Source organism: Bos indicus, chromosome 13 (genome assembly GCF_029378745.1).
Source record: "Bos indicus isolate NIAB-ARS_2022 breed Sahiwal x Tharparkar chromosome 13, NIAB-ARS_B.indTharparkar_mat_pri_1.0, whole genome shotgun sequence".
Lineage (NCBI taxonomy): Eukaryota > Metazoa > Chordata > Mammalia > Artiodactyla > Bovidae > Bos > Bos indicus.
In genome coordinates this window covers 66,336,100-66,350,697 of record NC_091772.1, presented here as the reverse complement: position 1 = coordinate 66,350,697, position 14,598 = coordinate 66,336,100, and the positions used below count along the sequence as shown (strand labels likewise).

General features: G+C 49.5%; 1 protein-coding gene across 7 annotated transcripts in view; it reads right to left on the bottom strand.

Annotated features, from left to right (window-relative positions):
- Nucleotides 1-14,598, bottom strand: part of SRC (SRC proto-oncogene, non-receptor tyrosine kinase) — a 54,915-nt gene that overhangs the window by 17,693 nt on the left and 22,624 nt on the right. For 3 of the 7 annotated variants that reach the window (XM_070801642.1, XM_070801647.1, XM_070801646.1), the window contains 3 exons: nucleotides 2,898-3,176; nucleotides 1,158-1,257; nucleotides 195-212 (listed from right to left, as the gene is read on the bottom strand). In XM_070801642.1, coding sequence (XP_070657743.1) covers nucleotides 195-212; nucleotides 1,158-1,257; nucleotides 2,898-3,165 — 386 coding nt within the window. In that variant the 5' untranslated portion in view covers nucleotides 3,166-3,176. Of the gene's footprint in view, nucleotides 1-194; nucleotides 213-1,157; nucleotides 1,258-2,897; nucleotides 3,177-4,602; nucleotides 4,771-5,830; nucleotides 5,968-14,598 lie in introns of all 7 variants that reach the window. The other 4 variants (XM_070801643.1, XM_070801645.1, XM_070801644.1 and 1 more) reach the window with 3 other exon arrangements.

Below are 14,598 nucleotides of genomic sequence, written 5' to 3'. Positions count from 1 at the left end.
GACAGGGGTGATGAGAGGACCCTCCCCATTCTCAGCCTGGGGGTGCAGCCTGGTCCAACTCTAGGGTGTGAGGACGGAAGCTGGGGAAGCCGGAGGGGGTGCAGCCAAGGGGGTGCAGGCGGAAGCGCATGCAGCCCCACCCCCACCAGTGAAGCACCCCCACCCAGCCCGCCGCCCTGGGAGCGCGTACACACCTGACATCCACCTTCCTCCTAGGGCCAGCAAGAGAGAAGCAGAGAGGGAGAAGCTGAGAGAGAGCTGGAGGGAGCAAGCACGGGCCAGGAGTGGGGCAGGATGGGAGGTGGCAGAGAGGGGAGAGCAGGCCGTCCAAGGGCAGGAAGGCAGCTGGTGTGGAACTGTGCCCCGCCCTCTGTTGCCAGCTCCGCCCCTACTGTGATCACCCCAGGGCACGGCACCCAAAGCCTGTACTCCCCAACCCCCATGACAGGTGCTGCACCCCACTCCCCACTGCACTCTGGGCGGGGAAAGGAGAGGAGGAGGAAGGAGGCGAAGGACCCCATCCCCTGGCTGAAGCCCCACCCCCCTCATCAGTTCATCACTCACAGGGGCCCCAGCCCCCCCATTCATCAGCTTGGCCCTAGGATGCCCCATGCCAAGGCTGGAGTCCTGGAGGGGGGCATGGATGCCACCCTAGGGTGCCCTGCCTTCCACATCCTATGCCCCCATCCTCCCCATGCCCTATCCTGACCTCTCTCACGCTGGGTCCCTAATATGGGTCCCCCAACCCTGCCAATGTAGGGGCCTCCCTCTACAGCTGAAGACTCATTTTCTGGGCTGCCCCAGGCGCTCCAGCACCTCTGGGGGCACAGCCTTCAAGTACAAAGGCCCTGCTGTTTGTAGCCCCAGGTCCCGGGCCCAGTCCTGTGCTGACCACACACCCCTCTGTGGGTGCTGGGATCTGGAGCACCACGCTCTGTGGACCAGTTACCAAACCCAGATCCCTGTCCCTGGAGCCCTCTCAAAGCCCCACCCACCTCATCAGGATGCCTGCCTCATCACCCCCACAGGCCCCAGGATGCCCAGGATGGGTTCCCTGGACCTCGGCTGCCTTGACGTCCAGCCCCACCCACTGCCCATCAAGCTGGCTCTGGGATGCTCAGAAGTGGCTCGGATCAGGGTCCCCAGGGGGCACTCACGTGTTGTTGACAATCTGAAGCCGCTCCCCTTTCTTGAAAGACAGGTCAGTCTCTGTCCGCGACTCATAGTCATAGAGGGCCACGAAGGTGGTCACTCCGCCTGCTCAGAAGACGGGCGTGTCAGAACGGCCAAGGCCCTGGCTGGCGGAGGAGAGCCCTGCACCCTGGGGGTGGGGGTGGGTCCCCCACTGCCAGCCCGGAGGCCTGCTTTCATTTACAGACGGCAGGCTTCTACGCATGGCCCCTGTGTCTATGTGTCTGGCACAGCCGTGAGGGCACGGAGGAGGCACGTGGGTCTCTCACGTGCGTCTGAGCGGGTTCAGGTGACGAGCCCAGCGGGTGATGCTCGGTGTCGGCTTCTGTTTGGTATCTGTCTTCCCCCCAGAACCCGAAGTCCCCAGTAACAGGCATCTTTGTTTTGTTCCTAGAGTCTGGCGCATAGCAGGTGCTCAAGAAACAACCATGAGGTGAATGAAGCAGTGAATGAAGGGAAACTGCCCCCTGGGGAGGTGGTTCTGTGACTCTCTGTGTGACTCTGGGTGCTTCGGGCCATCAGGGACGATCCTGGCTGCGGGTGACTGTCCCTCCTGAAGCCCTCTCTGTGCCCATCTTAAGTTACAACCTCCATCCACACATCCCCCAGCATCCCTCCCTGTCCTCCGTGTTCTTGCAGAGCAGTTACCACCCACAAACACACGGCACAGTTCGCACAACTCGCTCTTCACCTCTCTTCCCCAGGAGGGTTTTGTCTGTTTTACACACTGCTTGTGTTCCTGACACCAGAAGAGACCTGGCACACAGGCGGGGCGCCACGACTGTCTCTTGAACAAATGAATGGCTGTGTTTGTGGGTCCATCTGTCCCACTTGGGTGCACGTCTGTGTTCTCACTGCACGTTTGTGCATCTGCGAGTCCGTGGGTTCTAGCTGAGCATGTGTGCACTTCTGAAGGGCTGTGACTGCACGTGTCTGTCTCCATCTGGGAGTAGAAGGCGTTTCTGCGTATGTGCATTTGTATTTGTGTGCATCTGCGTTGGGTGTGTGGCTGTGCCTGGAGGGTGCCCATTCCTGCGTCCCTCTGTCTCTGTGTCCACGATGGAATCTTCAGCCTAACATGTGCACGTGTCCTATATGGGTGTCTCTGAATGAGCTGCCGACTGTGTGTGTGTGTCCGTCTGAAGGTGTCCCGGTAGAAATGCCCGTGTTTGTGTGAGGGTCTTACCTCTCCAGAACCACATCTACATCTCTTACTAAGCCTCACTCGCCCGGGGCTGCTGTACCCCCTCAATACCAGCAGAGGGCGCAGGGGCGCATCTCGTAGCTTCTGGCCTCTGAAGACCCGAGCTCGCTCTCTCCTAAAACCTGCCCCGTCCCCTTGGCCACTCACCGCCTCCAGTCCTGATCCATCTCAAGGCTAACCAGAGCGAAAAGGAAAGCCTCAGACCTGGTCCTCGGGCCTCCCCAAGAAGCCCCCGGCTCTCTGGGCCTCAGTTTCCACCTGCAGCCCTTTATCTCTAGGGCCCTTTATACTGTGCACCAGAATTCAGCCCTAAAGGCAATGGCGTGTGCACCACATTTTCCAGTTTATAAAGCCTCCAAAAAACTCCCAATAGGCCCTAAGACCAAGTAACCCCTAGACTCCTCCCCATCATTAAGAGAAAGAAACAGCAGCCCAGAAAGCGGGCATCGCTGCCCTCCGGGGCACACCGCCACCCGGCATTCACACTCCCAGGCACACTGACCAGACAGGGGCCCCGCCCTCTGCGGGGAGGTGACTGTGTCCGAGGAGTTGAAGCCTCCGAACAGCTTGGGCTCAGCGGCTGCAGGGGCGAAGGCCGTGTTGGGGCCGCGGTGGCCATCAGAGGAGGCTGGCTTGCTGGGGGTCTGTGAGGAGGGGAAGGCACCCCCACCGCCGCCGCCGCCGCCGCCGCCTCCGTGGGTGTTCTCAGCAGACTCCAGGCTGCGGCGCCGCTGGCTGGCATCCTTGGGCTTGCTCTTGTTGCTGCCCATGGTCCTGGAGACTAGAGAGGACCCTGAGGTGAAGGACTCTGGGAGCAGACAGGGCTACCTGGGCCCCTTAGCCCGCACTTCCACTCATTCTACAGATGGGAAAACTGAGGCCCAAAGAGATATCTTTGGGTAAGTTACCTTTCAGAACCTTAGTTACTCCATCTACAAAATGGGAATTGTGATGGCACGCATAAAGGGCTTCCTTGGTATAAGGTCAAGCACAGAAGAAATGCCTCATAATCAGAAGCCCTAACTGCACCCCGCCCCCTTCTCCTGAGACACCGTGTCCGTCCCTCCTGGACAGGGACAGCATCTGAGGCATGTGTGTGTTCCAGGCACCCAGGAGAGGGCTGAGGGTTTGTTGAGTGAATACATGGTTGGCTGAAACTGTCCTACACCAAGGAACGAGGTGCTAAAAGTTGCAACCAGGGCAGGGGTATAGCAGGCAGCTGGAAGAAGGAGAGATGGCTGATAGCTCATTCCAGCCCCAGGGCCTTTGCACATGCTCTTCCTTCCACCTGAATGCTTTTCCTTGACTATTTCAGCAGAGTAACTCATGTGTCTTTCAGTTCTCAGCCCAAAGGCAGCACGTGGGGAGTGGGAGGGAAACGTTTGGGGTGATGGATTATCTTGACTATGTGGATGGTTTCATGTGTGCATCCATGTGTCAAAATCTATCAGACTGCACCCCTTAAACATGTGCAGTTTACTGCATGTCAATTATACTTCAATAATGCTCTTAAGGAAAAAAAAATTCACCTCCTTTGGATGTGCTCCCAAACTACTTTCACTGGTTTAAGTTCCCTTCCTTTTGTGCCTCTTCTTGATAACATGAGGCTTCCCTGGTGGCTCAGACAGTCAAGAGTCTGCCTAAAATGCAGGAGACCCAGGTTATGTCCTTGGGTTGGGAAGATCCCTGGAGAAGAGAATGGCTACCCACTCTAGTATTCTTGCCTAGAGAATTCCATGGACAGAGGAGCCTGACGGGCTACAGTCTGTGGGGTCACGTGACCCAGTGTGTGTGTGTGTGTGTGTGTGTGTGTGTGTGTGTGTGTGTGTGCACGCGTGCACGTGTGTGATTATATGATTATTCCTATGGGCTTTTGTCCATCTAGACACATTGCTGCACTCCTAGTACCTAGAAGTGGCACATAGTAGGTGCTCAATAAACAGCTGAATGAATGAGTGAATGTGTGACTATTGAAGAGTTAGGAGATGTCTAAGCAGGAATCTGGGTGGGCTAGAGATCAGGAAACACAAAGAAACTCAAGTTGCAAACTCCCCAGTGATGACCATCACCCCACCACCCCCTTTTGCTCCCTACGTCCCCATCTACAGGTGCTGACTCCCACCAAGCCTGGCCAGGGTCTCCCCACCCACTATGGCCACCCCTCGCAGCTCCCTCATCTTGGCAGCCCCGATGGGTCACCACCTCACCTGGTGGAAAGCAGGGGCTATCCCAGAGGACCTGGGAAGCAGCCTGAGGTCAGAGCACGAACACCAAGTGTGGAGTCAGGGGTCGTGGACTAGAGGCCCTGCTCCACCTCTGCCTGCTGTGTGACCCTAGGCAAGTCACTTCCCCTCTCTGGGCCTCAGTGTCCTCATCTGCAAAGTAGGGATAAAGCAGACTTCTCAGGACTATTGAGGGGATATGATTAGAAAGAGAAATCAGGAACTTCCCTGGTGGTCAGTGGCTAAGACTCTGTGCTCCCAGTGCAGGGTGCTTGGGTTCGATCCCTGCTCAGGGATCTGACCCCAGGTTCAGATCCTCTGTGCCACAACTAAGAACCAGCACAGCCAAATAAATAACGATTTTAGAAAGAGACATTGCCAAGGCGCTGACCCTTGGGTCATGATTTATCTGGCTCTGACTCTGGCAGGCCCAGTGCTAAGTGCTCCCAGACCCGAAAGATCCTTCATTCCTCTCAAAGCAAGAGAGAGAGTGAGGCCAGGTATAGCATGGTGGGCTCCGAAGCCAGACTCCCTTCTCTTGGATCCCAGCTCTGCCCCTAACTGGCTCTGTGACCTCAGGCAAATGACTTAACTTCTCTATGTACCCCATTTCTTCATCAGGAAATGACTGTGACAACTGAAGGCAAGGCAGAGTGCTGGGAACACAGTAATCACCCTGCCACACCAGCTATTACTGACACTGTCATTCTGGACACACTGGCGACGTGAGTTCCAATTACTCCCTCGGGGATGCTGCAGGTCCTGGAATCAGTCCAGAATTCCTCTGGGAACCCATGAATGGGGAAAAGTCCCCATGACTGGCTGGGGCCTCGGGGAAGACTGTTTGCCCTAAGCACTAAGCCCAGCTATGCGATGCCCCTCCCTAGGTGAACCTTAGCCAGTGCCTCTAACCCTCTGGGACTCAGGCTGCCTATCTACACAATAGGGGTGTGGCCTGCATGCTCCCTGGGGGCCAACCAGCTCAGAGAATGTGGGGCTGGGAAGGCCCTGGGGAGACCTGTTCAAAAGATCACCAGGGGAGCAACATGCTGATGGGCCTGGGAAAGCTGATTTCTATGGCAACTCAATCCCTTGAGGTCATGATGCCCAGCAGCGCTCATATGGTTGCCGTCCTGTGGGACCTACTGACCCAGTAGCCCACAGCCCCAGGCTTGATGGAAGCTGAGCCCCAACCACCATACCTCCCACTCACCTGCTCCCCCGGAACAGTATTCACAGCACCAACTGTGCAGTAAGCCCTCTGCCAGTCACCATAGGGGGACACAGAGATGGACTGGCCAGGTCCTGTCTCAGGGGGTGCATGGTCTAACAGTGGACTTGTTTGCAGGACTTTGAGAGGAAATAAAAATATAAAAGTTTTTTTTTAATTTTAATGAAGAACTTTCTAAAAGCCCAAATTTTCTTTACAAGGAACTAAATGATAAAGAATGAGCCTGCTGTCACTAGAAGTAATCAAGGACAAGAAAAAGAGTCCTTTGACGTGCCATGGAGGGCGAGGGACAGCCAGGGCTGCACCTCGGAGGCCCTTCCAGCACCAAGAGGATGCATGTGCCCTCTTGGGAAGGAGCAAGGAAAAAAGCTCCTGGCCTCTAAGTTCTTACACTGACCAAGAGGACCACTCCCCACTGAGGCATTCAGAAAAAGCATAAGGGGCCTTCAAGACTAAGGTGGCCTGGGGCCTCTGACTGCAATGTTTGTTGGTTTGGTGGGGTTTGGGTTTTTGTTACACAATGATTATACAAGTACCATGTGTTTGGAGAGAGGTGGGCGGGTTGAGGTCAAGGGCAAGAACACTGGAGAAGACCATCTGTGTGAGTTCCAGCCCTACAAGCCCAGTGTAGGACCTCGTGCCTCAGTTTCCTCCTCTGCCAACTGAGGATAATACCAGTAAGTACCAGGTCATAGGGCCACTGGGAGGATCCATGAGGAAGTACACAGAAGATGCTGGCAACATGCCAGCCCCTGGGCATGGCGGTGGACTTCCTTCCAGTGTCATATAAACATAAGACCGAATCCAGGGACCCCACTAGTGTGCTTGACTCCAAGCTCCCTCCAGGCAGGACCAGGTCAGATCCATTTCCTTATCCCCACTAGGTATTCTGAAATATTTGTGGAAGAGACAAAAGACTAAATGCAAAGACTAAGCACTTTGCATCCTGCTTTGTTCCTGCAATGCCACACGGTCAAGACCATGTATCTGAGATATTCAAAGTCTCCTGGAACCTGGACCTTGTACTGGGCCCTGCTCTAAGCACTTTGCAAATATTGACTCATCAAATCCCCATGATAATCTGGGAGGTAGACATTAATAGTGTCTCTATATTATTGATGTGGAAGCAGAAGCACAGAAAGGTTGAGGCACCTGCCTGAGGTCACACAGCGAGGGTGAGAATGAAAAGAAATGGGGACATGAAACCACATTGAGCAGGTAGGAATCAGGGGTTGCTCATGGGGTCCACCTCCTGCCTTCTGGACCTCTCCTTCACACAAACAGCCAGATAGATGCCCATGGCAGATGGGGCATGACTGGATAAGGCAGCCTAGCCCCGTTCCTCTAGAAAGACCAAGATTTCAAATTTTTTAAAAATATATTTATTTATTTACTTGGCTGCATCGTGGCTCTGAGTTGTGGCACGTGGGATCTAGTTCCCTGACTAGGGATAGAACCCAGGTCCCCTGCATTGGGAGCGTGAAGTCTTAGCCACTGGACCACCAGGAAAGACCCAAGATTTCAAGCTCTGACACAGCAGAGTGTGCTAGAAGGACAGCACATTTAGGGAGGGATCCAGTCCCTGCTAGGGTGTGTCACCTTGGGACCGACCATCCTTCCAGACTGTGGTCTCCTTTCTTGAAACAGGACTCTGTCTCAGGGCCCAAACACTAAGTCACCATGAGCTGCCCATTTGAGAAGGGCTAGCTCCACACATCTCTTCCGCCACTTGCTCACTCCCAAGCAGAGATAGATCCCCCCTGGGGTTCAAGAGGAAGTGGGGAGAGCTCCATACTGGGGATGTGTGAGGCTCCCAGAGGAAGGCGGTCCCTTTCCTCTGGGGACCTGCTCCTGACCACAGGCTCAGGACAGAGGACCTGTGCTGTCAATACCGTGACAGGCCCCAGGATGCCCTACAGCAGTGGTGCCCAACCTATTGGGCACCAGGGAACAGTTTCGTGGAAGACAACTTTTCCATGGACCACAGTGGGGGGTTGAAGATGGTTTGGGGATGATTCAAGCCCGTTACACTTACTGTGCACTTTATTTCTAATATTATTACATTATCTCCATCTCAGATCATCAGGTATTAGATCCGGGAGGTTGGGGACCCCTGCCCTACAGCACTTCCCCATCAGTGTCCCCAGGGCTTCATGCTCAGTGGGCCCCAAACTGACTTAGCATCCTCCTCTAAGACTGCCCCGCACTCCACGTTTCCGTCTCAGGGCTGGTTCACGCATCCTTCCTTCCAATCTTCCTCATACACATCCTTCCCCTCACCCTGTCTCTACTCCCTCGAGGCCAGGCCCTTGTCATCCTGACCTGGGTCAGCAGTGGAGACCCCTCCTCCAAAAGCCAGCGGCATCTCTGTAATCCACACAAACAAATGGGGCTTTTGTTCAAAACTGTCCACGGAAAACTGGAAACGACCTAAGTGTTTATCAGATGGGGACCGGATAAATAAGGGATGGTCCATTCACCGAGTGCACAGCTGTGCAGCTAAATAAACAGAAAGAGTGCTCCGTGTGGCCTGGGAAGATGCTCATGATACACACTATTAAGTGAGAAGAGGAAGACAGCACTGTAGAAGGTCCTCTGGGCCATCAGGGGCCTCAGTTTCCTCATCTGGAAAATGGGGACAATAGTGCTACCTAGGTCCGAGGGTTGGTGGAAGGATTAAAGACACAATGCAGGCAAGGGCGTAGTGGGGTGCCTGGCATGTAGTACACAGCAACTCCAATTATTTCTGTAAATTCACGTGTGAGTGTGTATGTGCGGATACACACACACGTGCTATAGAGGTTTAGAGAAAGTTTTGGAAGAAGTCCAAGTTCTTCACAATATTTCATCCAAAGGTGTGAAAAAGGGAAAGGAAAATCCCTTCTTTATGTTAAGTGTTGTATCACTTGGGCTTCCCTGGTGGCTCAGTCAGTAAAGAATCTCCCTGCAATGCGGGAGACCTGGGCACAATCCCTGGGTTGGGAAGATCTCCGGGAGAAGGGAATGGCAACCCACTCCAGTATTCTTGCCTGGAGCATCCCCAAGGGCAGAGAAGCCTGGCGGGCTACAGTCCATGGGGCTGCAGAAGAGCTGCACACGACTTAGCAACTAAACAACAAAAAGAATAAAAGTAAAACAGACATTTTCAGACAATTAAATACCAACATGGGCTTCACCGGTGGCTCAGATAGTAAAGAATCTGCCTGCAATGCAGGAGACCTGGGTTCGATCCCTGGATTGGGAAGATCCCGTGGAGAAGGGAATGGCAACCCACTCCAGTAGTCTTGCCTGGTGCATCCCATGGGCAGAGGAGCCTGGCGGGCTACAGTCCATGGGGTCGCAAAGAGTCAGACATGACATTTAGAAATTACTCTCATCATTTTTTTTCAATGAGTCTTAAAGAAACATATAAGCGCTTCCCATCATCCTCTCTGGATGAGGCCTAAACCCTTCACCCGAGTCCACGCGGCCCCTTGAAGTGGGGCTGCGGCTCCGCCCCCCAGCCCCCTACAGGAGGGCACCACACACTCTCACCTCCTGGCCTTTGCGTAAACTGTGCCCCTCTGCCTCGTACGCAGACACAACATCCATAAGAGTCCAAAATAGACTGTAATTCAGTCAGGACATACCCACTCCTTCCTTCCTGACTGAAGAATGTCACCTCCACCTTCTCTAAGGGTGGAAGGAAGGCCGGGAGCTTAGGAATAGAGTGAGGACTCCAGTCAGACCTGGATTCAAATCCCAATGGAGTCAGCCCCACTATCTATTAGCTAAATCTTCTCCGGCAAGTCACTTCACCTCTCAGTTTCCTCATCTTTAAAAGGGGGGTAGGACTTCCCTGGTGCTCCCGTGCTTAAGAATCCACCTTCCAATGCAGGGGATGTGGGTTCGATCCCTGGTCCAGGAACTAAAATCCCACACATCACGGGGCAACTAAGCGCACACGCCACAAGGACTGAGCCCACACGCCACAACTAGAGACCCAACACAGCAAAAAAAAAAATAAATAGGTGAATATCTTTTAAAAAATAAAATGGGGGTAGTAATAAACTTAACATCTGAAATTAAGTGAGAGAGTCCATGTGCCAGGCAGAGAATAAGTGCTCAATAAGTCGCTCAGTCATGTCCGACTCTCTGCAACCCCATGAACTGTAGCCCACCAAGGATCTGTCCATGGAATTCTCCAGGCCAGAATACTGGAGTGGGTAGCCGTTTCCTTCTCCAGGGGAATCTTCCCAACCCAGGGATCGAACCCAGGTCTCTTACATTGCAGGCAGATTCTTTACCATCTGAGCCACCAGGGCAGCATGGCGAGTCTGGACATAAATACTTTTTAAAAAATAAAATAAAATGGGGGTAGTAATAAACTTAATATCTGAGAATTAAGGAGAGAGTCCATGTGCCAGGCAGAGAATAAGTGCTTGATAAACAGCACTCACTGTCGTTTGCTGTTATTACCGATACAAGTGACCCGAGGACAAATAGCAAGATGAAGCAAGAGTAGATGGCAGGGACCTGAAAGCCGAGCACAGAACTGAGAACTTTGCTTGCAGTCCATATCAATTGTCCCCGCAGCACAGTGAAGTGGGGGACTATAACTACACCCTCTTTACAGATGGGCTCAAAGTTCAGAGAAGCCGGAACTTTGCCTGAGGCCACACAGCAAGCCAAGTGCAGCTGAGTTGAGATGCTCAGGTTCAGGGAAGTGCAGTCAGAAGGTACCTCTGGGGCCCCGCTGATGCTCTGACTACCCCAGGCGCTCCCACCACTCGACCATCTCCACCTCCTTAACACAGAGGCAACTTGGGTCAGAGGTCAACCTCTAACATCACCATCCATATCTCCGGATCCTCCAGGGAAGAAGAAGCTTTACGGAAGGCCTGGATCCAGAACACCAGATTCAGAAGCCAATTTACCACTTTCTAGTCGCACAGCCTCCAGGGGGCCTCAGTTTACTCCTCATCAAAAATGGGAATCTATAATTGCACCTACATGATTAAGCTTGAGAGGAAATCATGAGGTAATACTCATACAGTGCCTGGAACACAGGAAGTGCTTCCTAAATACTTGCTATTATTATCATTACTATGGAAGATTTCTTTTCATATCCTTGCTCTCTTTTCTAACAACTCTTTTAATTAAGCAACAGCTTCCAAAATTCCTAGTATGTGCCAAGCCCTGTGCATGACCCTGGACAGAGTATCTGGTAGAACTGATTGGAGCCAAGGCTTACAGAAGCCACTTCATAGGGAAAGAGTCCAGAAAAGACAAGCATGTCTACGAGTTAACTTTGCTCTACAATGCTTGCCAGTGCAATGAGCTAAGAAAAAGAAATGGAAGGGATAAAGAGAATTGGAAGACAGAAGACGAGTTTCATCATGTGCAGATGTTATCAATGTATATCTGAGAAATCCAAGAGAATCTGCGATAAAACTATTGAAGAAAAAGTAAACTGAGTAAAACAGAAGGAAATTAAATGTAAATATCCCAAAGTCAATAATGTAGCTACACATCAACAGCAATGAGGAGATAAAATGAAAGAAAGCTTAGCATGACAAAAATATCAGTTCTTCCTAAGTCAATCTAAACACTGAATGTGATCTCAATGAAAATCCCAGCAGGATTTTTTCTCTAATTAGGCAGGTCAGTTTTCAAGTTTATGAGTAAAGGTATAAGAATAGCCAGGAAATCATAAAAAGAAGAGTAGCTAAGAGCAAATAGCCCAACCAGAGAGTACAACTTACTGACAAATTACATACGGAAAACTGTGTGATATCACTACAAAAAGAGACAAATTAATGGAGCAGAACAGAGGGGCCAAAAATTGTCCCCAAACACATGGGAATTTAATATATTACGAAGGTGGCATTTTATAACAGTGAGAAAAAGGTAGGCTATTTTTAAGACGGAGTTGGAACCAACGATCTTCCTTCAGGAAACAATATTGGAGCTCGATCTCACTCAACATGCCTATAAGTTCCAGATCAATCATATTTAAACTACACAAAAATGGCATCCAGATGGACAAGAAAGTAAAACTATTCATAGACGTCAGAATTTTGTATATAAAAATTCCTAAGTACGCTAAAAAGATTAGGAGAACTAAATAAACAAGTTCAGCAAGTTGCAAAGTACACAATTAATGTATAAAATTAAAATGTATACACTAGCACAATAAAAAATCCAAAAATTAAATTAAGAAAATAAATTATAATATCAAAAGAAGACTTAGAAATAAAATTAACAAAAGAAGTGCACAACTTATACTCTGAAAAACACAAAAATTGTTGCAAGAAATTAACTAAATAAACAGGATGAGAGCCCACATTTGTGGATCAGAAGACTATGCATTTTAAGATGGTTCAGTTCAGTTCAGTTCAGTTCAGTCGCTCAGTCGTGTCTGACTCTTTGTGACCCCATGAATCGCAGCCAGGCCTCCCTGTCCATCACCAACTCCCAGAGTTCACTCAAACTCACGTCCATCGAGTCGGTGATGCCATCCAGCCATCTCATTCTCTGTCATCCCCTTCTCCTCCTGCCCCCAACCCCTCCCAGCATCAGAGTCTTTTCCAATGAGTCAACTCTTTGCATGAAGTGGCCAAAGTACTGGAGTTTCAGCTTTAGCATCATTCCTTCCAAAGAACACCCAGGACTGACCTCCTTTAGAATGGACTGGTTGGATCCCCTTGCAGTCCAAGGGACTCTCAAGAGTCTTCTCCAACACCACAGTTCAAAAGCATCAATTTATTAAGATGGTAATAGTCCTCAAACTAGTCTATAGGGTCAACACAACCCTTAAAAAAAAAAAAATCCTAGCTAGCTTCTTTGCAAAAACAGACAAACTGATCCTAAAATCATGCGGACGGTCAAGGGACCCAGAAAAACCAAAACAATCTTGAAAAAGAAAAACAAAGTTGACGGCCCACACATCTCAGTTTCAAAACTTGCTGCAAAGCGCTGGTAATTAAGACAGTCTGGTATTGGTATGAGGACAGATTTAGAAATCAATGGGAGCGAATTAAGAGTCCAGAAATAAGCACTCACATTTATGGTCAATTGATTTTTGACAAGGCTGCCAATATAATTCAATGGAGAAAGAAGACTTTTTTCAATTAAGACTGTGGAACAACTGGATACATTCAGGCTGAGCACCTTCCTCAAAACCCTACACAAAAATTAACTCAAAATGCATCACAAATCTAAATGTACAGGGTAAAACTTTAAAAAATCTTATAAGAAAATACAGGCATAAGTTTCAACACCTTGGATCATGATGGTTTCTTAGACATGACACAAGCAACCAAAGAAAAACACAGATAAAACTGGACTTCATCAAAATTAAAAATTTGTGTGTGTCAAAGGGCACCATCAACCATAGGTATACTATGGCTGTTCATGGTGATGTTTGGCAGAAACAAACACAATATTGTAAAGCAATTATCCTCCAATTAAAAATAAATAAATTTAATTATTTTAAAAAAAGGGTGGGGGGACACCAGCCAGAAAGATGGAAAGATGGGAATTACCTGGCAGTCCAGTGGTTAGAACTCCATGTTCCCACTGTTGAGGGCCTGGGTTCGATCCCACAAGCTGCATGGCATGACCAAAAAATTTTTAAAAAGAGAAAAAAGAGAAACAGACTTATGGACACTGTGGGGGAAGGAGGGGAAGGGATGAATTGAGAGAGTAGCATTGAAATAAATATATTACCATGTGTAAAACAGAGCTAGTGGAAAGCTGATGGGGTAGGAGGTGGAAGGGAGATTCAAGAGAGAGGGGACATGTGTATACCTATGACTGATTCACGTTGATGGATGGTAGAAACCAACAGAAAAACACTGTAAAGCAATTACCCTCCAATTAAAAATAAATTAATTTTAAAAGAGAGAGACAGAAAGTAAAAAGAATCCACCAAATGTGAGAAGATATTTGCAAATCATGTATCTGATAAGGGACTTGTGTCTAGAATATGTAAATAAGATTTACAACTCAACAAACAAAGAGAGAAATGACCCAATTTTAAAATGGGCAAAGGATTCAAATAGACATTTCTCCAAAGAAAATATACAAACGGTCGATAACTGCATGAAAATATACGCAACATCATTAGTCACCAGGAAAATGCAAATCAAAACCACAGTGAGATAGAGCTTCACACCCACGAGGATGGCTATAATTGAAGACAGAAAACAACAAGTGGTTGGAGAGGATGTAGAGAAGTTGGAAACTTCATACATCACTGGTGGGAATATGAAATGGTGTCGCTGTTTTGGAAAATAGTCTGGCAGTTCCTCAAAAGGTTAAACAGAGTTGCCATATAATCCAGAAGTCCCACTCCTAGGAATATACCCAAGAGAAAAGAAAACATATATCCGCATAAAAACTTGAATGTGTCCATAACAGCATTGTTCATAATAGCCAAAAAGTGGAAACAATCATATGTCCATCAACTGATGAATGGATAAATAAAATGTGGTATACCCATATAACAGAATATTATTTGGCAAGAAAAAGAAGCGTGTACTGATACACGCTACAGCTTGGGTGAATCTTCGGAACATGCCAAGTCAAAGAAGTCAGACCCAAAAGGCCACATATTACACAATTTCCTTTACATGAAAGATTCAGAATAAACAAATCTATAGAAACATAAAGTAGATTAGTTACTACCTAGGGCTGGGGGAGACAGGTTTGAGGGGCCATGGGGACTGACTAAATGGGTTACACAGTCTCTTTCTTGGGGGGAGGGG